The 27520-nt window shown below is 39.8% G+C and overlaps 1 protein-coding gene across 1 annotated transcript in view; it reads left to right on the top strand.

Moving 5' to 3' along the window:
* Positions 1-27520, top strand: part of MTHFD1L (methylenetetrahydrofolate dehydrogenase (NADP+ dependent) 1 like) — a 221647-nt gene that overhangs the window by 123918 nt on the left and 70209 nt on the right. The window contains exon 21 of the mRNA XM_037819428.1: positions 21184-21323. Coding sequence (XP_037675356.1) covers positions 21184-21323 — 140 coding nt within the window. The remainder of the gene's footprint in view (positions 1-21183; positions 21324-27520) is intronic.

Below are 27520 nucleotides of genomic sequence, written 5' to 3' on the forward strand. Positions count from 1 at the left end.
GGGAGAAGTATAAACCAAATAATTTTATGTGTGAGAAATGAGATTATGGTGACTTTATGTATTCCAAATTTTTGAAATTTTTACAATCATGTGTGTTACTGGCTCAATTTTTTTAAAAAGGGGGGGAAACCGATGAAAATCTGAATTAAGTTGACCTGTAGAGCTGGAGGAATGGCCTTCCAAGTGGTGTCCACAGCTCAAGCAAGTGAACTTAGATGCAAAAATGTTGGTGGATTCTGAGCATACCTTAGCTGGAGAATAAAACACATGAGGGAGATGAGTCTCATCATTAGTTGAGTTCATACCTTGGAAGGGAATAAATACTAATGCAAAATGCCTTCAGAGATAAATTGACACGTTAAAATAGTGGCTCCAGTAAGACTCTCCTGTCAAGTTGGCATTTGAGGCAAGCCTTAAAGAATGCTTAAGATATCCAATAAAGGAAGACAGAGGGAAGAAAGACTGCTAAGTATTCAGTGAATCGCAGATGATTGAGTTAGCTCAGGAATATGGCAGAAAAGGTTGATTGGGGCGTATTTTCAGTGCATTTGAGGTCATGGGGAGGAGTTCCTGCCCCTCTTGGGGAGGAGTTCTAATCCATGAGGAATTCCTGGATGACTTGCAGGGGTGGGTATTGTCACCAAGACTGTACTTTAAGATGGTGTTTCTTTCCAAACTTGCCATCAGATTAGTCATTCCACCTGCCTGGATAAAATAGGTGAGCTGAAGGAGAGAACAGTGTTATGCTGGTGGGGAGGGAGAAAAAGTGTCCTCCCTCCACAGGTAAAGAGGAACATCCTCTACACCTCAGCAAGCCCACCTCTAGGCATAAACCCTAGAGAAATTTCAACATGCTCACAGGAACAGTGATTCAGCATGTATTTATCACTGTGGTTCTTGGCACTGGGGGCACAATAGGGGTGAAAACATGCTAAGATCCCTGTCCTTATCAGCTTAATTAAGTTTTATTAGAAGGGAGTCTACAAAAAAGCTGGTGGCTGCAATGGCTATTATTCCAGTTTGCTAATGCTGCCTTCATGCAAAATACCAGAAATGGATTGGCTTTTATAAAGGGGTCTTATTTGGTTACAGAGTTACAGTTCTAAGGCCATAAAAGTGTCCAAGCTAAGGCATCAACAATAGGGTACCTTCAAAGAAGAATGGCCAATGGCGTCACAAACGCCTCTATTGTCTGGGAAGGCACATGGCTGGCATCTTCTTCCTTTGCTCCCAGGTTTGTTTCAAAATGGCATTCTCCAAAATGTCTCTCTTAGCTGCAACAGGGAGCTCCTTCTGTCTTTGTGCTCTTATAGGACTCCAGTGATTTAATTATGACCCACACTGAATGAGTGGGGCCACACCTCCATGGAAATAATTCAATCAGAGTTAATCACCTACAGTAGGTGGGTCACATCTCCATGGAAACATCCAGTCAAGAGGTTACACCCTAATCAAAAAGGTTAATCAATCCACCCCCACCACATTGCATCAAAGAATATGGCTTTTTCTGGGGGACATAATATTTGAGGCAAGCTTTAAAGAATGCTTAAGATATCCAATAAAGAAAGCACAGTACCGACTGGGAAATCTAAATGCCATCAACAGGATAACAGATTTTGCTGGATTCATTTAACTGACTATCACACAGCGGTTAAAATGGCCAGATCCATACAGCTACTCTCATAAAAAACAATGTTGAATGAAAAAAGCAGGCTGTAGATTTATAAATAGCATCTAATACAATTATTAAAATTTTATTGTGATGACATCTATACAACATAACATTTCCTTTTTTAACCACTTTCACTTTTTTACAATTCACTGGTGTTAATTACATTCACAATGTTGTGCTGTCATCACTACCTTCCATTAACAAAACTTTTCCATCACCCTAAACTGAAATCTGTACCCATTAAGCATTAACTCCCCATTCCCCGCCTCCACCCCTACCCCTGGTACTCTATAGTCTTCTTTCTGGCTCTATGAATTTGCATATTCTAGTCATTTCATATCAGTGAGATCATACAATATTTGTCCTTGCATTCCTGAGATAAATCCCACTTGATCATAGTGTATAGTTCTTTTAATGTGTTGGATTCAGCTTGCTAGTATTTTGCATCTATGTTCATAGGGAATATTGGTCTGTAATTTTCTTTTCTTGTGATATCTTTATCTGATACTAAAGTATCAGAGTGATTCTGGCCTCATACAGTGAATTGGGAAGTTTTCCCTCATCTTCAATTTTTTGAAAGAGTTTAAGCAGGATTGTTGTTAATTTCTACTTTGCATGTTTAGTAAAATTCACCAGTGAAGCCATCACATCCTGAACTTTTCTTTGTGGGAGTTCTTGATGACTAATTCAATATTCTTACTTGTATTGATCTGTTAAGATCTTCTGTTTCTTCCGGAGTCAGTTTAGATAATCTGTGGGTTTCTAGGAATTTATCCATTTCATTGAAGAAATCTAATATTTTGGCATACAACTGTATAGGATCCTCTTATGATTCTTTTTATTTCTCTGGGGCCAGTAGTAATGTCCCCCCTTTCAATTTCTGATTTTAGTTATTTGCATCCTCTCTCATTTTCTTTGTCAGTCTAGCTAAAGGTGTTCAATTTTACTGATCTGTTCAAAGAACCAACTTTTGGTTAATTCTATTGTTTTTTCCTCCCTCTATTTGATTTACTTCTGCTCTAATCTTTACTATTTACTTCTTTCTGCTCACTTTGGGTTTACTTGCTCTTCTTTTTCTAGTTGCTCCAAGTTTGAGGGTAGGTTACTAATTTGAGATCTTCTTTCTTAATGTAAGCATTTAGAGCTCTAAGTTTATCTCTACTGCCTTTGCTGCACCCTATATGTTTTGTTAGGTTGGGTTTTTGTTTTCATTCACCTCAAACTATTTCCTGATTTCCCTTGTGATTTCTTCTTTGACCCATTGATTGTTCAAGAGTGTGTTGTTTAATTTTCACATATTGGTGAATTTTCCATTTCTCCCTCTGTATTTGATTTGTAGCTTCATTCCATTGATGTCAGAAAAGATACATTGTATGATTTCATTATTTTTAAGTTACGTTTTGGGACCTGATATGTGTTCTATCCTGTACTGTTGGGTGAATTATTTTATGTATCTATATATATATATTAGGTCTAGTTGGTTTATAATATCATTCAAGTCTTCTGTTTCTTTATCGAGGTTTTGTCTCGATGTTCTATCCATTGTTGTAAGTGGTGCAGTAAAGTCTCCTATTACTAACACACTATTTCTCCCTTCAAATCTGTTAATAATTTTTCATATATTTTGGGGCTGTGCCATTAGGTGCATATAAATTTATAATTGTTATGTCTTCTTGTTGAATTGACCTCTTTATCCAGTATATAGTGACCATTTTTGTCCCTCATAACAAGTTTTTGGGTTAAAGTCTATTTTATCTGATATTTGTATAGTTACAATAGCTCTCATTTGGTTACTATTTGCATGGTATGTATTTTTTCCATCCTTTCACTTTTGGGAAGTTTTCTATCATTATTATTTTTCTGCCGTTATTTGTTTTGTCCTTTTCTCTCTTCCTTTTTCCTTCTGGGATTCTCACAATGAATGCATTTTTATACTTGGTGTTGTCCCAAAGATTTCTCAGGCACTGTTAACTTTTCTGTATTCTTTTTTTTTTTTTTTCTGCCCCCCAGAGTGGATAATTTCAGTTTTTCTATCTTTGAGTTCACTATTTCTTTCTTCTGCCAGCTCCAACTTGCTGTTGAAGCCCTCTAGTGAATTTTTATTTCAGTTATTGTGCTCTTCTCATATTTCTATTTGGGTCCTTTTCAGGATTTCTGTCTCTCTATTGAAATTCTCTTTCTCATTCTTTGTCTGTGTTTTCCTTTAGCTCTTTGAGCATATTTAAGACAGACTTTTAAAAGTCTTTTTCTGGTATATCCAAAACCTGGGATTTCTGGTTGATGGTGTCAGATGCATTATTTTGTTCTTTTGAATGTACCATTGTTTTTTATTGCTTTGTATGTCTTGTAATTTTTTGCTGTACATTGATCATTTTAATATTGTAATGTGTTAACTCTGGAATTGAGTCACTGAGGTGTCTGGTTCTTAATTTTCTATCCGGCTAGTGATACGACAGATTTCTTTGAATACCAGGAACTAACAAAAGCAAGCAAAGAATAAAAGACAAATGCCTTTCACAGTCTTTGCAGATTGGCTGTGTGTTGCCCGGTGCTCCCCATCAGCACTTACCCCTCCTACCTACAACCCTGAAGAAGAGCCCGAGGTGAACACATAGGGTCCTCTCTGGTCTTTTCTGAGCACTGATTTAGCTGCCCACAAGCTGCTTCTACATGCTGGGCAAGTTCTGAAGCAGCCAGCCAGAGACAGGTGCCCTGGTTCAGTCCTTCAGACTCCTGTCAGATAGATCATTACAGACCTACACACACCCCAGTATGCACATAGGTGTCACTCTACTCCTCTGTTTCTGGGACTGTGAACCTGCACTGAGAGCGCAGGTGGGGAAAGGGTGAGGGAGTGGCCAGCAAGGGCACCCCAAGAATTTCCTACCATCTTAAGTAGCTTGTTTCTCACTTTGGCATTCACGATCACTACAACCCTTCAACTGTTTTCTGCAACTCTGAGAAAGTTGGCTGTGCCAGTTTTTGCTGCTTGTTCAAAGATTCTGTTGGTGGGCGGGGAGAACTCCGGACCATCTCACTCCGCCATCTCAATGACTTCACTCATCTAATTCCTCTTTAAAACACCCAAAGCCGTGCTGTATATTGTTGGTGCATATGTACCTATGTAGAAGTAGTAGAAAAACAGGAGCTCACTGAGCAGCACATTAATAAGAGTTGCAGGAAGAAGGGGTGGGAAATGAAAGGTGTGTGGGAGACGTCACCTCTATCTGTGATGTTTAATTCTTTGGTGAAAGAAAAGTCTTACCCAATTGTGGCAAAAATGTTAATGTTTGTTAGTTATTAGTGGAAAAAAAGAAGGAGATAGTGGTCTGTAATTTAGGAGAGAGGCTGGGGCTAGAGCTGGAGTGGTAGATTGGAAGTTGTGATCAGTAGGTGCTCAACTCTTTACTTGTGGAACTAAATACAGGACAGTACAGTCATGCTTAGTGGGCCAGGGGCTTTAAGTTACTCTCTGGCAATAGCGAGGGTTTGTGTAGAACCATCCCCATTCTTCCATTTCCCTTTGAATGAATTGTAAAGATGTGGACAACAGCTGGCCAGGAAGAATCAGGCTGACTTGGGCTGGGGCAAGGCTTTCTCTGCAAACTGAACTGGGAGAGATGAGAAATTCTGTGCTGTTTCTCAGGGGTTTCTGTTTTCACCTGCTTTCCAGGGGCACTGAATAAGGCTTATTCATCCACTGAGTATTCATTATTGAACACTGAGAGATCAGTTATATTCCAATATATAATGAATACATTCTAGTGAATGAGTTTTAATATTTTCATATGGTTAAGTGTTTATACAAACACACATTCTGATTTTCAAACACAGGCAAAATAAGCACCCTTTTTTTGATGTTTTCCCCGTCTTGTTTAGTCCTATTGCTTTGTTTTTGTTTTTTTAATAAAATTGCATGAATATTTTGGTTGACTGTGGATTGTTTTTACTTTTTAGAGGGAGGCAACAATTTAATGGTGTAATATTTATATCGTATTATTTTACATTATAATATATTTATAAATATTAATAAATATTTTAAACGACTATAAAAGTTTTTTGCCAAACATTTCATTGTTTAGCACATACTCACACCAAGGAAATAAAATTTAGAGTTAAAACAGTTCCTAAATTTGGATGAGCATGAAATCCTCTGGAGTCCTACTCATCTATCTTTATCTCCTCTAAACTGATGTTCAGACTGGATTTTGCCATCTTGATTTAATTCTGTGTCTGGAGCTCATGGTCACACCCTTTTTCAGTTACCTTCAGTGGCATAGATTTGGGGCATTGATCAAAGAATTATGACCATATCTCAGTCTCTGAAAGTTCAGTTCTTTCATCAGCAAAACTTTGAGCAAATCTCACATCTCAGCTGAATTAAAAATGTAACCTTGACTTCAGTCCCAATTAGTGTTGTGCAACAACGAAAACCACTACATAATGCTCAAATAAAATGCAAACTGAAAAGACAGAAATGAAAAATGCTATGTCATATCTGTTTTCACAAGTGAAACAGTTTGGATTAGGTTCATCCATAAATAACAGCGACAATGAAAAAAGTGGCCCAAAGCAAATAGGAGTTTGTGCCTCTCTCACATTCAGGGTAGGTGTCTGTGTGTGTATAGCAGTTCACACAGCCTCAGAATCCAAGATGGCTGCAGAAGTCCCAGGCATCACATCTGCATTCCAACCAGCAGAGAGGAAGAAGGCACACCTCCTTTTAAGGAGCCTTCCTGGAAGTCACATACCACACTTGTACTTACATGTCATTCATAACCTTGGCTGCATAGTACATCTAGCTGCAGAAGCTAAAGAATTTTCTAACTCCACATGGTCCCCTTCAAACAGAAAGGTGAGTTGCTGATCCACTATCAGCATGAATAGTTTCCAGTCACACAATTGAGTTAATGCCAAGTAATCCATGTTACCATCTCCGTTTCCTCATTTGACAACATCTGCCAGGTGGCCAGCCAGGGTTTAGGAGAGCCAACCTTTGACTTTTCTCTACACAAACACGATTAGGATGTTTTTCTAATTCAGCAAAATGAACCAGCCCATACTTTCCTTCTTAATTATAAGAAAGGTCATTTTTGAAAAAGATGTAAAAATACATCCAAAAGCCAGCTTATGATTTTTATGAATCATGACCCATCCTTGTGGGAGAGTATTATGTAATAAACTGTGATTTTTAAAAATATTAATTTTGTGGGGAAATGTTCCACATTAGATTAATTGGAATGAAAAAGATACAAACCTGTCTTTATGACATGACATCTATTTTGTTGAAGATCAACTATGAATGGGGATTGCCAACTTTGTGGAGGACAGCTCCCAACTGCCCTTCAGGAACCACTCAGAATTTTGCAAGCTGTAAGACAAAAGGAAACCTGGTTTTTAAGGCATATCTTTTTCCAGTACAATAAACATACTAATAAGCTAATAAAATATTTATTTACCTTTATGATTTTCCTGCATAATAAAGATAATCACTTTTATCAGCTGCTTTACCCAAGATCACCCCACTTCTCAATGTAAGGCCAGGTTGAGGCTATACCAAGACAGAGGAAAGAGAGAAGGGACAAGTTAGAGTTTGTTTGTTTGTTTTTATACAAAATGAGAATTCTACCAAATATTAGCATGAAGTCTTTCCAAGCTTAGGGATGGAGTTAGGGAGTATGGGGGCACATGGGCTATTTCTGATTCTTTGTTAGCTTTTCCCTAAAAAACACGTTTAACTGGACTTCCCATCACCCCTCTGTCGACAGTAAAGAGACAACCAGTAACATAGATTATGATGAAAATGATTAAGAGCATCTCATTTGATTTCCTCTTTACACCAACTTTCCAATAATATATCAGTCATAATAAATTAATTTTATGAACAAAAAGAGTTTATTTTGAAAATAAACCAAAGGGAAAAATACTGCTTATCCCTCCTTTCCAAGGCTATTATTTTTAGTGTTTTACAAAGGTCGATATGAATCCCCAGCCTTTCAGTCTGCCATCCTTTTTTTTTTTTTAATTCAATTTTATTGAGACATATTTACATACCATGCAGTCATACAAAGCGTACATTCAGTTGTTCACAGTACCATTATATAGTTGTGAATTCATCACCAAAATTAATTTTTGACATTTGCATTACCACGCACACAAAAATAATAAGAATAAAAATTAAAGTGAAAAAGAACAATTAAAGTGAAAAAGAACACTGGGTGCCTTTTTTTTTTCCTTCCCCCATTTTTCTACTCATCCATCCATAAACTAGACAAAGGGGAGTGTGGTCCTTATGGCTTTCCCAATCCCATTGTCACCCCTCATAAGCTACATTTTCATACAATCGTCTTCAAGATTCATGGGTTCTGGGTTGTAGTTTGTTAGTTTCAGGTATTCACTGCTAGCTATTCCAATTCATTAGAACATAAAAAGTTGTCTATATTTTGCGTAAGAGTGCCCACCAGAGTGACCTCTCGGCTCCTTTTGGAATCTCTCTGCCACTGAAGCTTATTTCATTTCCTTTCACATCCCCCTTTTGGTCAAGAAGATGTTCTCCATCCCACAATGCTGGGTCCATATTCCTCCCCAGGAGTCATATTCCACGTTGCCAGGGAGATTCACTCCCCTGGGTGTCTGATCCCACATAGTGGGGAGGGCAGTGATTTCACCTGCTGAGTTAGTCTGCCATCCTTTTAAGATCTAACACTGAGCAGCCGTGGGGCCTGTTTTAACTGCTAGTATGTGTGTCAGACACCCTTCCAGGAAACAAGGAAAGGCGAGGCTGTTTCGCCTCTGTGCCTCAAGCAGAACACCAATGCCAGCTAGGAAGGCAATTCCAGCTGCTGTGGGCCGAGTTGACAGTCTCTGGTCCTGTACCTGTCCCAGGTTCATTGTCAGCAGCAGGAGAGAAACCGCACATGGGTTTCCACTTCCTGGCCCAAACAGTGACTTGTGAACTGATTCACTCCATTATTGTCTTCCAAACTCTTCCTTTCTGTAGCCTCTCCCTCAACTCTTTGGCCAGTCCCTGGTTCCTGCTGAGCTGCCCCCTCCTCCAGGTGAAGCCCCCACCCCCACCCCACAGCCAAAGGATTCTCCAGCTTTGTCCCAAGACATGCTGGGCAATTTGGATGTCATGTTCCAAGGCAGATGTTTATACTAAAAGTCTGCCTTAACAAGTAGTTCCTTCTGATTGCAAAGTCGGGCTCAGAGGGGGCCGGCCTCGTGTCTGAGGATCTGAGTGGTGCTTTTTGTCCCCACCATCCTCAAATTAGCCTGCTCCCTGGCCACAGTGGGGAAGCTGAGAAAAGAGCTGAGGGACACTGGGGGAGTGGGACACGGAATCCAAATGATGCCCCCAAAGGAGTGGAGGTTGTTCTAAGGGGACCCTGTGGTCCTTCAAAGCCTCCCCCAGACTCTGCCACACCCACCCCTCACTGACCAGGCCATTTGCTCTCTTGCGCTCTGTCTGCAGCTCTGTCCCCAGCTTTGTCCCCATCTGTCCCTGCCCTCCCAGTCCTGCACCCAGGCAACCCCACGGGCTCACTGTCTCTGAGGGCCATTGGCCACATCTCTGATAGGATAGCTCTGAGAATGATGCATCCTGAACAAGGGGGGTCGTGGCTATAATGACAACTTCCAGGTATTCTGCAAAGTGAAGGAACGGCTCTTAAAGGGACATTGTGCCTGTCCAGCACACGCTCAGTGGAAATGTGTCCCCATCTCAGCAAGGGGAACATGGCATCTGCTCTTACAAGTTAAAGGTATTTGTCTTCATCCTTCAGGCTCTCATTGTGCCTTGTGACCTTAAGCATTAGGCTTGATGGCACTGGGGCTCTCGCAACAATCAGGGCATTGATCTGCTCCTGGGAAACCCTGCAGCCCCACCCCTCCCTTCCGAGAAAAGAGATCCCTGCAGAGACTCTGGAGTGTTTTCACTGAAACCCAGAGCATCAGGTGCATTTTCCATTGTATCTGTGTGCAGGTGCGTGTGCACGTGCAAAAACTGGAAGTCTTATGATAAAATGCTCCTTTTTCTTTTTGTGTGATGTATTCTAATATTTTCTATCCTGTTTCTGATTTTCTCCCTTAAATTTTTTATTTTGAAATAATTTCAAACTTACAGGAGAGTTGCAAAAATAATACAAAACCCATATAGAGGACTCTGACATACACCTTATCCACATACCCAGATCCACCAATTTTAACATTTTGCTACATTTGCTGTATCATTCTGTCTGTCTGTATCTATCTATCAGTCTATCTGGCTATCTATTTATCTATCCGTTTTCTAAACATTTGAGAGTAGGTTTGTATGCATCATGCTCCTTGAACACATAACACTTCCATGTACATTTCCTAAGAATAGGGATATTCACTTAGGTACAATTATCAACTTCAAGGATTTAACACTGATATAAAAATCTCGGTCTATATTCCAATTTCTTCATTTGTCCAATAATGTCCTTTTGGGCCTTTTCTCCTCCATTATTAGATCCAGACTAGCATCATGTATTACAGTCAATTTTCATTGTCTTTTTAGTTGCTCTCTTTTTACTTTTTTTAATGCTTGTTGCAATTCAGTAACTTGATATCATGACACCTTCAGTTTGAAAAGCCCTGCTCTGTGTGCTTATATTTGGTAGTCATCATGTCAGTTTTCAGAGTTGACAAGTTTCAGATGCTTTCCCTTCAGTCCTTAATTTCTTCTATACTATCAGATGTCATACCAGGAATGCTAGTATATTGAATTTGTTTTCAAACTCAGTAATCCTAGTTTCTCTTGCTGGCTTGCATTCATGGTCCCAGAAAAGTTATTGCAGGTTTTTTGATGTTGCCCTTTCCTGGGAAGCTTTAAGATAAAATGTGTTTACCTTCTGAGGTTTCTACTTTTCCCCCCTTGGTTTTGTTTTCATAAACTATGCAGTGAAAAATGTTCTATTTCATGTTTTCATTATTTCAGGTGAAGGTAGATTTTGAGCAAAGCCATTGAGCATTCGTTTCTGTTTCAAGTTAACTTCCTCCTTTCTAGCTCGCACTAGCTGCAAGAGAACTAGCTCCCCATGTAACCATCCAAAATCCCAGGCCTCCAGCCAGAACTTTAAAACAAGGTTGTTTTCTAAAAGCTGAAGGCTACAGCCCTGGTCATATAATGACATTGTGCAAATGCTCTGTTCCCTACAAGAGGATGAGAACTATTTGCATAATGGATTTGTGAACTTAATTCAGTTGGATTTTTATAAGAGAAGTAAAAGTAACGTGTATAATTTAATTTTCATTTACACATTTTCTCCAAAATGAAATTTCACCTTGGTCAAAAATCGTTTTTACAAAACCAGATGATTAACAGTGGTTTCAAATAATGCAAACCAGGGTCTGTAACCAAATTAACTTTTTGGAGGAAGGAAATTCTGAGTCCTGACCCCAATGCACATCTAAGTGGCTTACTACTTTTTATTACTACCAAAAGCTTGTAGTTCACGTGTACTTATGTCCTCTTTGTACTTTGCTTATCTTTTCTTTCCCTTTCTCCAAACACATCCCTAACAGCTTTCTCCTGCTTTCTACTCCTCACCACTGCCAATCTTCCCCTAATATGTATAAACACCACCTTCTCCAAAAAGGTAAGAAGGAGGAAGACATATGCCAATATTAATATTGGAGATTTTACTGGTTTCTTCTACTATGCATTCAGTCAATTCTGTATACTTTTGGTGGCACCTGATATGGACATTTGACCATAAGACATTTTTGTGTATGTGGTAACATGTATGCAACAATTTTTGCATTTCAACCATTCTTAAGTGCCGTTAGTTACATTCAGAATCTTGTGCTGCCATTGCCACCACCCCTTTCCAAAAAGTTTTCATCACCCCAAATAGAAACTCTGCACCCATTAAGTAATAACTCTCCGTTCTGCCCCCCAGCCCCTGGTAACCCCTCATCTACTTTCTGTCTCTTATTTTGCTTATTGTAGACATTTCATGTAAATGGAATCATATACTACTTGTTCTTTTGTGTTTGGCTTATTTCATGCAACATAATGTCTTCAAAGTTCATCCATGTTGTTACATGTATCAGAACTTCATTCATTTTTATAGCTGTGTAATAGTAAAAATGCACCGCATTTTGTTTGTGCATTTATCTACTAATGGGCAATTGGGCTTTTTCCACTTTTGGATATTGTGAATAATGCTGCTATTGTAGTCCCTGCTTTCAATTCTTTGGGGTATGTACCTAGAAGTGGGGCCCTAAGACATTTAATAAAACCGAACAAGATCATGTGTTAAATAGACAAATCCTAACAGCAGAAAGGATTTACTTTTTAGTAAAATTTAACCTTTGAAAATACTATGTTCTAAATCAAGTTCAATTTTCTTTCAGTTGTAGTCATGATGCTGAGCTTCCCTATTAGTTCATTTAATGATTCATCTGGGTTTATTTACTCTTCTCCAGCTACTGAAAAAAAATAATTAAAATCCTCAAAGACCAGCCCACCTTGAGCTCAAGTTCAGAATTCATGTGCTTCTGTGCCTTTGAACTCGACTTTTCCTGAGTTTATCTGCAGTCAGCTGCAGCTGAAAAGATGTGTTTGCATAGGGCAGAAAAGGACAAGTGTAAGGAGTCTTGCTTCCATTATCTTTAGCTTAGTTCAGGAGTTAGAACCCACAAAGACTTCAGGATGGAGTCTAGCCCAGTATGTACCTCACTTCTTCCTGTACGAAGACTTTGTTTTTCTTTCTAATTTGTCATGAGGAAGTAAAGTTGCTGACCGAGTGAAAACTACAGCTTTATTTCCACTTCTGTTTACAGGAAATTCTTTTGAGGATTAAGTTAGCAAAATCTGCCCTGTGCAAGCGTCTTTCTTATCTGAACCCAACTTGAGCTAAGCTGGTTGCAAGGTCTGGTTCTTCTGTGAAACCTCTTAACAGTCCATAAGTTGACTTTGCTATCAACAAGAAATGAGGAACACAGGATATTGCCTGTTTAATATATGTGTATATATCATAAGAAAGGAAATTATCGCCATTATAAAGTAGCTGTGAGATCTGACAGTAATTTCTTTTATCTCCTGAGTACACATGGAGTAAAAGACCCCTTAGTGATATACCAAGGTGGAAATTCAGCTTTGCCATTGAAGTGACAATATTCATACGTATCAATTAGCCAGAAATTCAGGGTAAAATCATTAGTGCCTCAGTTTCCCTCTTCCCCAGAACCCAAGGAGGGCTTTCCCAGTATATAAACCAAAAAGGGATTTTCAGATCTCCTGAAAGAGAGATGTGTTTTCTCACACTGTGGGCATGCAGTTTAGAAAAGAAAACCCAAGCTGGAGAGTTCAGGTCACTCATTTCCCTAAACAGTGATGGGCAGCCAGCTCCTGGCTAGTGTAGGCTGCTGAAGTCGAGTCCTGGTGACTGGACTCGCCCACTTGGAACATGGCAAAGGATCTCCCAGGCCCATGGAGACCTATCAGAGGCCTGTTTCTGCTGGTGTTGGGTACCACACCCAGGTGGGGCTGGTCCCCGGCCAGTTCTCATCTCTCTCAGGTCCATCTTTGTTCATTAGGCTACTCCCTGCTACTGCCCCAGTTCTCATGATAGAACAAGAACTAAGAGAGGAGACGATTCGTAATCCCAACAGGAATTGTTCTAAGAGAGAAAGCTAGTTTCTGAATATGGGTAAAAAGAGGTCAGATCTTGGTTTGAATACAGGGAAAAAGAGGTCAGATCTTGGTTTGAATCCAAGCTCTATCACTTATAGCTGTGTGACCTTGGGAAAATAATGTAAACTTTCTGATCTTTAGTTTCATAAGCTGTAAGGGGAGGACAATGATCCCTTCAGCTGCTGGAGTAAGCCCGGTTCATTGCCTGGCACTTAGAACATGTTTAATGAATGTAGCCCCTTCCCCTCTCCCAGGGCCCGTTCTCTGTTATGAGAATACCCAGTCATTGGAATGGCTTTTCTCCCCCAGCATCCACACTTTCAGCAGTGGGACTGGTAATTGCCATCCCCTGTGTTATCCCATATCGGCTTCTCCTACTGCTCCCTCCTTAGAAGGTTAATGGAGCAATCCTCTCATGAGAGACTCGTTTTCATAGCCAGGAACCGCCATATTGTTGTGAACACACATGCAGCACATCAAAGCTATGCCAAGCAGAATTTCCACTGTGATTATTTGTATTTCAGGATCTTAGAGCCTACAGGGTTATCATTAACACAGTCTTGTCCATCTGTCCATCTGTCGCCTTCATAACATTCTCTCGAATGTCTAGAAAATATAAGACTCTTTTGTCACGCTTAAATGACAACAGGGGGTCTCAGACTTGGCACGATTGACATTTGGGATGGATAAGTCTGCTGCGGGGGCCTGTCCTGTGCATTACAGGGTGTTTAGGAGCCTCCCTGGTCCCAACTCACTAGATGCCAGTAGCACCCGCACAGTCATAAAATCAAAAATGTCTCCAGGCATTGCTAAATGTCCCTGGAGGTGGGGGGGTGCAATATCACCCCAGTTGAGAACCACCGATTTATACTAAAGGTTTGTGATTCTATAGAAGTGGGTTCAATAAATGTACTGAAGCATGAGAAAGTTAATGTGAAACAGAACTGAGTTCAAATCAGGTTGCACTGAGGTTCGCATACAAGTAAACAAATAAAAATTTAAAAGTACCAAAGAGAATTCAAGAAAAAAAATGTGAAGAAGGAAAGGTCAGAAAGAGGTTCCTTTTTTATTAGGTAATTAATCTTTTTCACCTTCCTCACGTTAAAATGTGCTAGGTTCTATTTCCTCACTTGTGAATCAAGGCATTGACACATGAATGATGAGTCAGTTACATGTCAAGCAGGGTAGCAGAGGTTCAGGAATCGTTGAGTGAGAAGAAATGAAAGTTGTTTCAAAACTCTGTGTTTTTTGTTTTTTGTTTTTTCTAATTAGAGAAGTTGTAGGTTTACAGAAAAATCATGCAGAAAATTCAGATGATTGTGAGTGTAGCCCAACACTGTGAAGGTGATGAATGCAACTGAATTGTACACTTAAAAATGGTTAAGATGGCAAGTTTTACGTTATATATGTTGCCACAATAAGAATTTTCTTATTTAGAGTAGAATGTCAAGTGATGGTGAGTATATGGAATATGGTAGCAGGGGTCTAGAATAGAGTAGAAGAGGTCTAGAATGTAGAGGAGGGTCTAGAATATAAAGGGGGATCTAGAATGTAGAGGAGGGGTCTAGAATGTAGAGGAGGGTCTAGAATATAGAGGGGGATCTAAAATGTAGAGGAGGGATCTAGAATGTAGAGGATGAGTCTTGAATGTAGAAGAGGGGTCTCGAATATAGAGGAGGGGTCTAGAATATAGAGTGTACTAGTTAGGGTTCTCTAGAGAAACAGAATCAACAAGAGATATCTAAATAAAAGATTTTATGAAAGTGTCTCCTGCAACTGTGGGGATGCACTAGTCCAAATTCTGTAGGTCAGGCAGCAAATTGGCAACTCCAGTGAAGGTGTTCGATGAACCCCTCAGGCAGCAAACTGGCAATTCCGATGAAGGTGTTTGATGAACTACTCAGGAAATGCTTTGCTTGCTAGCCAAAGAAGTGAAGGCCCTCTATCTGTCTCACTTAAAAGTCTTCAACTGATTGGATTAAATCCAACTGATTGAATTCTGATCGCGGAAGACATACCCTTCATTGATGTAATTAGTCAGAGCTGCAACCAATTGACTGATGATTTGATAAACCAGTCTTCTGGTTTATTAACCAGCCACAAATGTCCTTGCAGTAACGGTTAGGCCAGTGCTTGCCTGACCAGACACCTGGACACTATCAGCTGGCCAAGTTGTCACATGAACCCAACCATCACATAGAGGAAGGGCCTAGAATGTAGGGGTCTAGATTGTACAAGGGTCTAGAAAGTAGAGGACAGTTGCAGGCAGCCGGACGGGCCTGTGTCGGGGTGTCAAGAGGAAAACCTGCCCTGCAAATGGGAGCAGGACAAGGTCAGAATATCCCTAACATGTCTTCAGAGCTCTGGGATTTAAGAGCCCATGTGTTACAGGGCCAGCCTATGAAGTGATGATGTTAATGCTTTGTTTTTTAAGTCAGCAGGTCAGTGTTTACTTTTAAACCTGAGATGTAAAAATCATCTCTTGCCATCGAAGAATTTTCTCCTAGGTGTCTTGGACGCCTGACAGTCATGGTTTTGTTGTTGCTGCTGTATCTGTTTAATCTTTGCAACAGACCCCTGGGGGTCCCCATGGATCAGCATGGAGAGCCAGCCCACCTGATTTCCAGTCATGGGTTTACTCTGAAACTCAACTCAGCACAGGTTTAACAGTATTTGTGCACGAGCTGATTACAGGTTTTGAAATTTGAGTCGATCCTTGCTACAAACTCACTGCTTAATAGCTTCTGTACTTACATGCAAAGAATGTCAGTCAGCATTTCCTGTTTTCCTTCCTGTTGTAGCTTGAATAGCTATGACACCCCCAACCCCCGCCAAAAAAAAGATTGCCAAGACAAATATTTGCTATGGCCTACACAAACATTTTATCACAAGTCTTACTAACCATGAAACTTTCAGAAACCTATATCATATGCTTTTCAGGAAAACAAAGTCATAGCAAGTAGATTTGCTTTGTGACTCAGGCATATATTAAATTCAACATTAAGTCATTCTTCAGTCTTTATCTCTTTTTTTAATGCAATTTTATTGAGATATATTCGTACATCATACAGTCTATCCAAAGTATACAATCAGTGGCTCACAGTATCATCACCATTATGCATTCATCACCACAATCAATTTTAGAACATTTCATTACCCACCCCCCCAAAAAAAAAGAAAAAGAAAAAAGAAAACCCAAAACATCCCATACCCTTAACTGCACCCACCCCCATTATTGACCCCTAGTACTGGTGTGGTACATTTATTGCTGTTGATGAAAGAATATTAAGATATTACTATTAACTATATTCCATAATTTGCAATAGGTACATTTTTCCTATATACCCCTCTATTATTTACTCTTGTAATAATGTCATACATGTTCTAGTTCACGAAAAGTACTTTTTTATATTTATATTGTTAATCTCGGTCATTGTCCACCACAGGATTCACTATGTGTTTTACAAATCCCCATGTTTTAACCTCCAGCTTTCCTTCAGGCGACACGACTCTAAACTCCCCCTTTCCACACCCTTTTAAAATTTATTAAGAACAACTAAAATGATAACGGTGTACAGTGCTTATTTCCGATCATTAGAGACTTAACTGCTGGGTTTTATATGATGGCAATTCCCAGGAAGTGCCTGGGAAATGGGACTTCCTATTTGGAGGGAATTGTCCCCGTCTCACAACTGGGAACCCCAAGGAAACACAGCACACAGCACCCTGCAGTGCTGATTTCCAAGTTAGTAGTTACTGATGGCTCTGTATTAAAGTGGTTCTTACTTTTATGTTTACTGAGGCGCATCAGCATATCTTTCCCATGTTCTCTGCTTTCCTTGGCAGCCTGTATTTGAAAACAAATAACAAAAAAAGCGATTATATTTCAGAGCGGTTTTCAAAGTTTGTGAATTTGGCACTTTCTTCTGTTTTCTTCCCATTATTAGCTTCTATACTTCCTTTGCATTTAGAAGCCATAGTCCCAGGACCTTTGTTATTACATCCTGTTTCCTTTCCCTAATTGAGGTTTTCTCTGTTAGTGGGTTATTTTTTTCTTTTTTCTTTTCTTCTTCTTCTTCTTCTTCTTTTTTTTTTTTTTTTACCAATTTGGCTCTTTAAATATGAAATTAGGCATCACCAGCCTATGTAGAGATTTTGAGATGGTCATATCGAAATCAGATACGACTTTATACCTTTTATTAAAACTGCTTTGGTGTTGCAAGAAAACAAAAGGGAAGTATGATAGGAAGGAATAAGAAGATACTTTAGTTCTGTTTTATGTGTGTACCTTCACGGTTAATTCATTCACTTATATGCATGAGGTCTGGGGTTAGGTACTGGAGACAGAAAGAGGAGCAGAGCTTGGTCCCTGTCCTCAAAGTCTAATTAGGATGCCTGCTGTGAGGGTGCGGCCCATGGGGTGGCACACTGGAGGGGGAGGAGGGATGGCAGGGCTGGGAGGGGGAGGATGGCTGGGTAGGAAGGGGAGGAGGGGGAGCTAACTCTGCTGAGCGACTGGGGACAAGCTTCCCGGAAGTGGTGCCTCTGAGCTGAGGCTTGAACAGTGGGTAGGAGTTAACCAAGCAGAGAGCAGAGAGGGAAATGTTCCAGACGGGAGAGCAGTATGAGGTGAGGGGTGGAGATAACAAGTCGCATAGTGTGTGTCAGATCTACAAAAAAAACTTGATATTACTAAAGCATGAAATTTGCAGCCGAGCACCTAAAATGAAGGTAGAGAGGTATGCTTGAGGTTTACATCATGGTAGACTTGGGTCTTGTGTTAAGGAACTCCAGCTTTTCTCTTCAGGCAACAGTGAGCCACTGAAGATAGGACATGGGGGCCACGTGTGAGAATTAAGGCAGATGAGAGTCAGGTTCATGAAGTGAATTTAAGATTGCATTTTGAAACTGAAATGTATCATGAATATATTTGTGTGCTCTACTACCACCCTCTTTTATTTGGTTTGGGGATAGATAAATGGATGGATGGGTGGATGGATGGACGGACAGATGGATGGATGGATGGATGGATGGACAGATGGATGGATAGATAGGATGACAGAATAGATAGATAGATAGATAGATAGATAGACAGATAGACGGATAGATAGAATGATAGATAGATAGAATGATAGATCGATAGATAGATAGAATGACAGAATGATGGATGGATGGATGGACAGATAGATAGATGGAGAGACAGATAGATGGATAGATAGAATGATAGATAGGTAGGTAGGTAGGTAGGTAGATATAAAATGATGTTCATGCAGTGCCCACCACGTGCCTTGCAGAGTTTGGTGTCTCAGGCAGACGTGATCCCTGTCCTCATGGAGCTTCCATTCCAGTGAAGACTGCAGGGACGCATACAGTCTAAACACATCCGATTGGAACAAATACAGAGATCATGCGATCAAACCCCATTACCCACATGTCCACCATCACTGCTTCTGACTATAGGGTGACATTAAACAGTTTTCGAACTTGAGTCCTTACTGCTCCGTCTGGGTCACACTGGGGAAGGGGCCTTGAAATTGGGGAAGGGTTTCAAAGGGCTTCTCCAGCCCCTGCCCATCAGCTCTCCTCGTGTGGGTAGGCTGACTTCTGCTCCTGCTCTCCCTTTACCTGGATCCCTTCTTTCCTCTCCCCTTCTCCTGCCCTTTTCCTTCCTCCCTCCCATCTCCCCCCAGTCCTGATTTCTCAGATTAGAAAAATACTCTGGACCGGACCCCTTGACCCCCTCCCGAAACCTCCCAGGCAAACCTCTCTCCCAGTGCTCTGTACCCCATTTCACTCTCCCCCACTCCCTGAGACAGCTCAGGGACGGTGACCCCAAGACTGGGCTTCCACCACCTGAGAAAAATGCCTGCACATAGCAGAAATTCAACAAATGCTTAAGAATTGAGTATGACTTCTAGATACTGGGGTAATTTTTCCTCTTGTAATAATGAAGCCAGCCATTCTTGGAGGCTCTCACTATGTGCCATAAAATAGCCCTCAGTACTTTATATGTTGTCTCATTTAATCCTCACGAGTCAAATGAAGACTCTGAAACTTGGATATTGAGGCAGCTCACCAAGGCCTCCCAGCTGGAAGGACATTCCAGTGCCTGATTGTCAGTCCCATCGCCTGTCTGCAATGCAAACCAGTAGGACAGGCACCCATAATCCAGTTAGGATTGCCTTTCTGTCAGTCTCTTTCCCTTCTGGAACCCCATTCTAAAATGACCTTTGATAAAGTCAACTGAATATGCCTTTTCTGGGGTCCACCATGCCAGTGACATTCTCTGGTTCCAGCCACTATTAATAAAGTCAATAGAATGGCCCCGTATACTCTAGAAGGACAAGATGTAGTTATATTATCCTTGTAGCTACATTCATTCCACATTGAGGATTTTTAAAGGACTATTTTTCAATTTGTCAAAGCATGTTAACAGTCCTAAAAATGTTTTCTATCCTCTGGTCCCATAACCTTGCCCTCGGGAAGCTTTTCCAAGAATATAATTTGAAAGAAGCTAAAAATCATATGTACAGATATCTTCAATGCAACATTATTTATATTGGACCCAACCCAAGTGTCAGTAATAGGAGGAATACTTTCGTTTATCTTGGTATCTCAACTTAACAAAATTATAAGCTGCCATTTATAATTATACATTTCAGAAGTTCATAGTATACTGAGAAAAAAAAATCAGTTAATTTTAAAGTGAAGGAGCAGACTACAAAATTCTATCTATTCTATAAAAATCATTTAGGCCTGGGAAATACCAAACAGAAACCAGAAAGAATGAGAATAAGTGATTGACATAGTCAGGGTTTAAAATTATATATGAAGTTTTATCTTGCATATTTCCTTCATTGTTGTAAAAATGTATATTTTGTGAATGCTAGGGATTATTATCTTCCTTCTTTCACATTTTAACTGTGTTCCTAAGGTGTATTTCTTAGTAAATTTTTTTACTGCCTATTCATATTTCTGCCATAAATTATGACCCTGGTTATGCCATCAGCATGTTCAGTGTATTTGCATAAGTACTTTAGTAGTAGTCCTTTCCTAAAGCAATTTTCTGAAATTTTAATGTGCATTTTTCTGGCCCAGGGAATCTTGTTAAAATGCTGATTCTGATTCAGTAGGTCTGGGGTGGGGCCTGAGATTCTGCATTTCTTAAAAGCTCCCAGGTAATGCTGATGATGTTAGTTCAGAGATCACACTTTGAGTAATAAGGTCCTAAAGCTCCTTAGTATCATCATCTTAGAGGGCAATGCTACTTCCACGCCTACCACAGTAACCTTTCTAACATTAAGGGAAAGGGATTAGAGAGGAGTATCATCTGTGGTTATGGAAAACCATCTTTTAGAAGCCTGGTGGTCAACATTCTTAAGCAACTCAAACATCTTGAATTTTGTCAGTCAACAGAAAAGGCCATGTAGCACTGAGATGAATGGTTCTACAGATGTTATAAAGCGTATCAAAAGAGCTTCTGTAATCATGCTCAGTATCTTCTGATACAATTTGAAGCTGATTATTAAGGTGAAAACTTTGTCTGTATCGAGAAAAGCTTTGTTTTGAGTTGCAATACAGAAGTAGAGTGTCAGCCCTTGCTATGGATCCCTGAGACATGCTGGTGTGATGAAACAGAGCAGAGAGCCATCTTTTTTATGGAATGGAATGAAGTGGAACTTTTCTGCAACAATGGGAAAAATCCATTTGAACAAGACACAATAGTGTGTGGTGGCCTAGAAGTGGAGGGAATTTAAGCTATCCATTGAACTTGAACTGTGTGATTGCCAAATCCTGCTGTTGTGTTTGCAAGCTAATAGCACGTTTCCAACTTGCTTCTCCACAGTGACTGAGGCTGGCTTTGGCGCTGACATCGGGATGGAGAAATTCTTCAACATCAAGTGCCGAGCTTCTGGCTTGGTGCCCAATGTGGTCGTGCTGGTGGCGACGGTGCGAGCTTTGAAAATGCATGGAGGAGGGCCAAACGTGAGTCCCTTGCTTCCTTCCTACGAAAAAAAAATGTTCAAAACCTTCAGTGGACATACAGTTTCCTGGCATTTCTCTCTCTAAGACCTCTTCTGCAAACCATAGGCACTTAGAGTTTAGTCAGTTTAAGTAAATACTAATGCCCTCAATGTTATTTCTAAGCAGTATTTTGGAAAGGAATATAATGTAACCACTTACCGTCTTAAGATTAGTGTCTAAGTCTCAGGACAACATTTTCTAACCAGATCGTAATGGGCAAGTAGAGGCTCTTGTTCCTGAATGCAGAAAATAAGGATTTGCGTGGTTGCTTTGGTGGCGGAGGTTTCTCAGTGTTTGTAGGGATCGTTTTTCGGTTCACTGATGCTACATCTCATCAGATTTCATAAAAACCATGTTCCTTCTGTTTCCATTTATTATGGTTTGCTTCATAACTCCGTTACAGCATCAGATTATTTGTAAGGGAGTGTCACTGGAAAAATACAAATTCTATTTTAACATTTTAAAGATATCTGAAAAGAATTTTTCTTCTTCTCCACAGAAAATGTGTGAAATTGTTTTTTTTTTCATTTTTAAGAATATTGAATGGAGAATAAGAAATTTATGCTGATTAATCACTTTGAAATAAAATAATTTGCAGGTTCTTTGTCATGATTCGATTAATATATTAGACAAACTGCCAACTCTGATCTCTAAATTGGTACATTGTGTGCCCAGAGGTCATGTAATCAATGATTATTATGTAGTAAAACAAAATAAAAGTTTCCCATCATGAAACACTGCAACATGCATTGTTTGTTCTTCTTAGCAACTCTCTGTCTTAGGAGATGCAGACATTTTTATATTATTTTACAGAGGAGGAAGCTGATGTTTGGGGTTTATAGGAACTGAAGCAGTGTCTCCATGCCAGCTGAGGTAGTTTCTGAATCTGGACGTTCGATCCAAATCCCCTACTCAGTCCACCATGGAGAGCTGAATATTAATAAAGGGTAAACATTTTCTGAATCCCAAATTCACTGGTAACACACTTAAGCACTGCATTTTTTTAGCCTAAAGCTTCATCCTCATTTCAAATGCAATTTTCCTGCAATATGTAGTAAACAGGTAGTAAATCCTAAAGAATTCTTATTTTGCTCAAAACACCGGTTGTTGCTACAATCACTCCTTGCCTTTCTTCAAAGGTAATTTGATAATTGTCGATGTATTCTTTGCACAGGTTCCTTTAGACTTTGAATCTATCTACCAGCTTCCATTGTTAGAAAACTGTTTCTTCCTGTATCAGATGCTTTGGAAATTCTTCTTTTCCTGAGAAGTATAAAACCTAATGGCTTCAATACTGGAATTGGCCTTGGCCTCAGCTGATCTGGCTCAGTCTTTATAAAGTTCACAGTTCCTACGGCTCAGAGGGATTCGGTGGCTTGCTTAGTAGCTCACATCTATTTAAGGCACTGATCGGACCTAAAATCAAGGTCTTTTGAATTCCAGTCCAGTGTTTGTCCAGACTCTGGTCTCGAGTCTGTGTCCTGTAAAAATTCTCTACCTGATTTATGATCCTATCTCATTCCATCCTGGTGTGTGTGCTCCATTTTATGATGGCTGTATTTTCCTCTCACCTTGATCCTCTGCACCTCTTTCTCTTCCACCTGGAGCCATGGTGTGCTGGGCCAGTGATGGCTGTAACGAGGCTCGGCAGGGGTGGGGGAGGTTGCCAGGGGAGGCCCAAGAGCCCTGCGGAAGCAAAGCCTCCTCTCTCGATGCCAGCAGCCCCTTCTCTGCCAAATCATTTAATGAATGTCTGTCTGTGTGTCTTTCCTGCACAACTCTGAGTTCCTTGAGATTACAGGCTGGGTCTTATTAGTTTGTGTATCCCTTATGCTGGGCATAGTATGTATCCAGGAAACATTTTCAATAAGCAAGTAATGAGTGAGCTTCATCTTCTTAATCTTATATTCCCTATTATCCAATTTAGAGTCATTCCTGCTTACCTGAAATCTCTGTAGTGATGTTTTTGATCCATCACAATTTCTGCTTCTTTTTGATATCATTACACAAATATTACACAGATAACCATGATGGCCTCTTATGTTCATTTAGCTTTTTTTTTTTTTCCCATAATTTGTGCAGTGGAAAATTCTGTGATCCTTGAACTTGCCCATCTTAGGCTCAATCACTCTAAATTCCAGCACTATTCATTTAAATGGTCCCTCTTTCTTCCTGACCTTCAAGCCTACTCAGTTGTAATCAAGCTAGAATTCTTTCTGGGCTCTCCCTTAGTTGCTTTGGTCTGTTTATATGTGATTCTGTCTGTGTTATAGTGGTAGCAGTGGGACAAGTCCCCCTGCTTGCTCTCTTTCGTCAGATGTGCCTGGCTTATTCTTGACCCTTTCTGCTTCCATGTGTATTTTAGAAGTAGCTCAAGTTCTAAAGATAATCTGTTAGAATGACATTAAATCTGTAGATCAATTTGGGGAAGATTTGACAGCTTTCCAGCTAAGGACATGGTGTATCTCTTCATTGAATTAGATCTTTGAAAAATGTGTTTTTTTTCCTACGAATGAAAAATGTATTTTAATAACTTTATAGTTTTATCCCACGAAGGGCACATTCATTTTTTTTGTAGATTTCTTTCTGTGTACTTTATATTTTTAAATAGCTTAACGGATAATTTCTAGTTTCTTATATATTGCTTTGACCTCTTTAAATTGTCTTATTAATGGCAATAATTCATCTACAGATTCTTTGGGGGGCACTGTTCGGGCAGTCACGTCTGAAAATAGGAACAGTTTTGTTCCTTCCTCTTCTCATCTTTAAACTGTTCTGCCAACCTCATAGGGTTGTAAAAAACCAGGCCAAAAAAATAAGTCATGGCAGTTACTTTAGAATGATTCAGAATGATGATACACTCTATAAATCAGTTATTAATCATACAAATTCCATTTTATGTTTGGAAAATGAGCAACAGTACAAGAGTTGAATTTTCAACATTGACTGGAAACGGAATCACCTGGGGAATTTTAAAAGATTAGAGCCCAGACATCAAGATTTTTTTAAAGCTTCCCACAAGGTTGTTTGTTTTTTGTTTTAATTTAATAAATTTTGTTTTGAAATAAATTCAAACTTATAGGAACAGATGCAAAACCAGTACAAACCCTGTCTTAGTTTGCTAATGCTGGAGAATGCAAAACACCAGAGATGGATAGGCTTTTATAAAACGGGGGTTTATTTCACTACACAGTTACAGTCTTAAAGCCACAAAGCATCCAAGGTAACACCTCAGCAATCGGGTACTTTAACCGGAGGACGGCCAGTGGTGTCCGGAAAACCTCTGCTAGCTAGGAAGGCAGCTGGCATCTGCTCCAAAGCTCCGGCCTCAAAACGGCTTTCTCCCAGGACGTTCCTTTCTAGCAAGCTTGCTTCTCTTCAAAACATCACTCCCAGCTGCACTCTCTTTTTTCCCCCCAAGTCAGCTCATTTATATAGCTCCACCGATAAGGGCCCACCCTGAATGGGTGGGGCCACGCCTCCATGGGAACATCTCATCAGAATCATAGCCCACAGCTGGGTGGGGCACACTCCAAGCAAATCCAACCATCACCAAAACTCCTGCCCCACACAAGACCACAAAGATAATGGCATTTGGGGGACACAATACACTCAAACCAGCACAAACCCCATTATGTAGAACTCCATCATACCCCGACCCCCTCCCCCGATACCCCATCCACCACCTTTAACATCCTGTCACACCATGTTTCTTTCTTTCCCTCCCTCCCTCCCTCTCTCCCTCCCTCCTTATCTATCATCCATCATCTATTGCTCTGTCTCTGAACATATGAGAGCAAGCGGCACGTATCTTTTTTTTTTTTAATTAATAATAAATTTTATTTTGAAGTAAGTTCAATCTTACAGGAACAGTTGTAAAAACAGTACAAACCCCCTACATAGATTTCCATCATACCCCGCCCCCCCTCCCCCGGTACCCTGATCCATCACCTTTAAGATCCTGTCACACCACTGTCTCTCTCCTTCCCTCCCTCTCTCCCTCCCTCCCTCCCTCCCTAACACTATCATCTGTTGCTCTGTCCTCTGAACATACGAGAGCAAGCTGCACATATCTTTGAACAAACAATATAATTCACATATACCTTTCCCATGAACAAGAACATCATTTTATGCAATCTCATTAAACACAGCTAAGTTCAAGAAATTCAACATTGACATAAAGCTTACATTCTATATTTCCTTTTTTTTTTTTTTTTTCTTGTGTCCCATCTGTGTCCCTTTGAGCCTCCTCTCCTCCAACCTCAGATCCCTTCCAGGATCATCCTTGGCATTTAATTTTCATCTATTTAGACTGTCTTATTTCTTTTTTTTTTTCAATTGTGGAAAGATATATATAGGCTAAATCTTCCTATTCCACCCCTCCCTAGCATTCCCTTAGTGGGATTAATCACATTTAGAATGTTGCAATGCTATCACCTTCCGACCATCCATTTCTAGAAGTTTCCCTTCACCGCAAACAGAAACCCTACCCTCATTTCTTAACTCCCCATTGCCCCTTCCCCCACTTCTTGGAACCCCTACTCTACTTTTCATCTCTTTGGTCATATTCTCTGATACTTTCTTTGTGTTTACCATGGGGCTTAAATTTAACCTCTTAAATCTATAACAATCTTGTTTTTCTTTGAAACCAACTTAACTTCAATAGGACGCGTAAACTGTGTTCCTATACTCCTCCATTCCCCCACCTTTATGTAGTTCTTGTCAAGAATTACATATTTTACACTGAGTCCAAAACCTCCGATTTATCATTACAGTTTGTGTATTTTAGATCCTGTAGGAAGTAAATAGTGGAGTTATAAATCAACAGTATAGTAGTAATGGTCTTTATATTTACCATGTGATCTTTACTGGAAATCTTTATTTCTTCATGTGGTTTCAGTCAATTGTTTAGTGTCCCTTCCTTTCAGCCTGCTTAGGACTGATCTACTGGTGATGAAATTCCTCAGCTTTTCATTATCTGGGAATGTTTTCATCTCCCCCTCATTTTTATCTTTCAGGTGTTTGTGAATTCTCCAAGTCTCTGATGGTTATTGACTTCTATTTGTATTCCATTGTGGTCAGAGAATGTGCTTTGAACAAATTCATTTTTTTATTTTTTTTTTTATTGAGGCTTGTTTTTATGTCCCCACATACAGTCCATTCTGGAGAAAGATCCGTGATCACTAGTGAAGAATGTGTGTCCCACTGACCTGGGATGTAATATTCTATATATGTCTGTTAAAAGTCTCTATATCTCTCTTTCATTTCTTTGTTTCTGTGTTGGTAGGGCTTTCTTTAGTATCTGAAGTAGGGCAGGTCTTTTATTAGCAAAATCTCTCAGCATTTGTTTGTCTGTGAAAAATTTAAGCTCTCCCTCAAATTTGAAGGAGAGTTTTGCTGGATAAAGTATTCTTGGTTGGAAATTTTCCTCTCTCAGAATTTTAAATATGTCATGCCACTGCCTTCTCACCTCCATGGTGGCCGCTGAGTAGTCGTTACTTAGTCTTATGTTGTTTCCTTTGTATGTGGTGAATTGCTTTTCTCTTGCTGCTTTCAGAACTTGCTCCTTCTCTTCAGTATTTGACAGTCTGATCAGAATATGTCTTGGAGTGGGTTTGTTTGAATTTATTCTATTTGGAGTTCGCGGGGTATTTATGCTTTGTGTATTTATATTGTGTAGAAGGTTTGGAAAGTTTTCCCCAACAATTTCTTTGAATACTCTTTGTAGACCTTTACCCTTTTCTTCCCCTTCTGGGACACCAATGAGTCTTAAATTTGGACGTTTTATTTTATCTATCATATCCCTGAGATCCATTTCGATTTTTTCAATTTTTTTCCCCATTCTTTCTTGTATTTTTTCATTTTCTGTTCTGTGCTCCTTGAGGAGGCTGAGTTGTTGTTCAACTTCCTCTAATCTTGTATTATGAGTATCCAGAGTCTTTTTAATTTGGCCTACAGTTTCTTTAATTTCCATAAGAGCTCCTATTTTTTTATTTACTCTTGCAATATCTTCTTCATGCTCTTCTAGGGTCTTTTTTATGTCTTTTATATTCTGCGCCATGCTCTTCTTCAAGTCTTTTATATCCTGTGCCATGCTCTCATTGCCTGTCTGTATTTCTTTGATTAATTCTGCCAGGAACTGTGTGTCTTCAGATCTT

The sequence above is a fragment of the Choloepus didactylus genome, chromosome 2, assembly GCF_015220235.1.
Source record: "Choloepus didactylus isolate mChoDid1 chromosome 2, mChoDid1.pri, whole genome shotgun sequence".
NCBI lineage: Eukaryota > Metazoa > Chordata > Mammalia > Pilosa > Megalonychidae > Choloepus > Choloepus didactylus.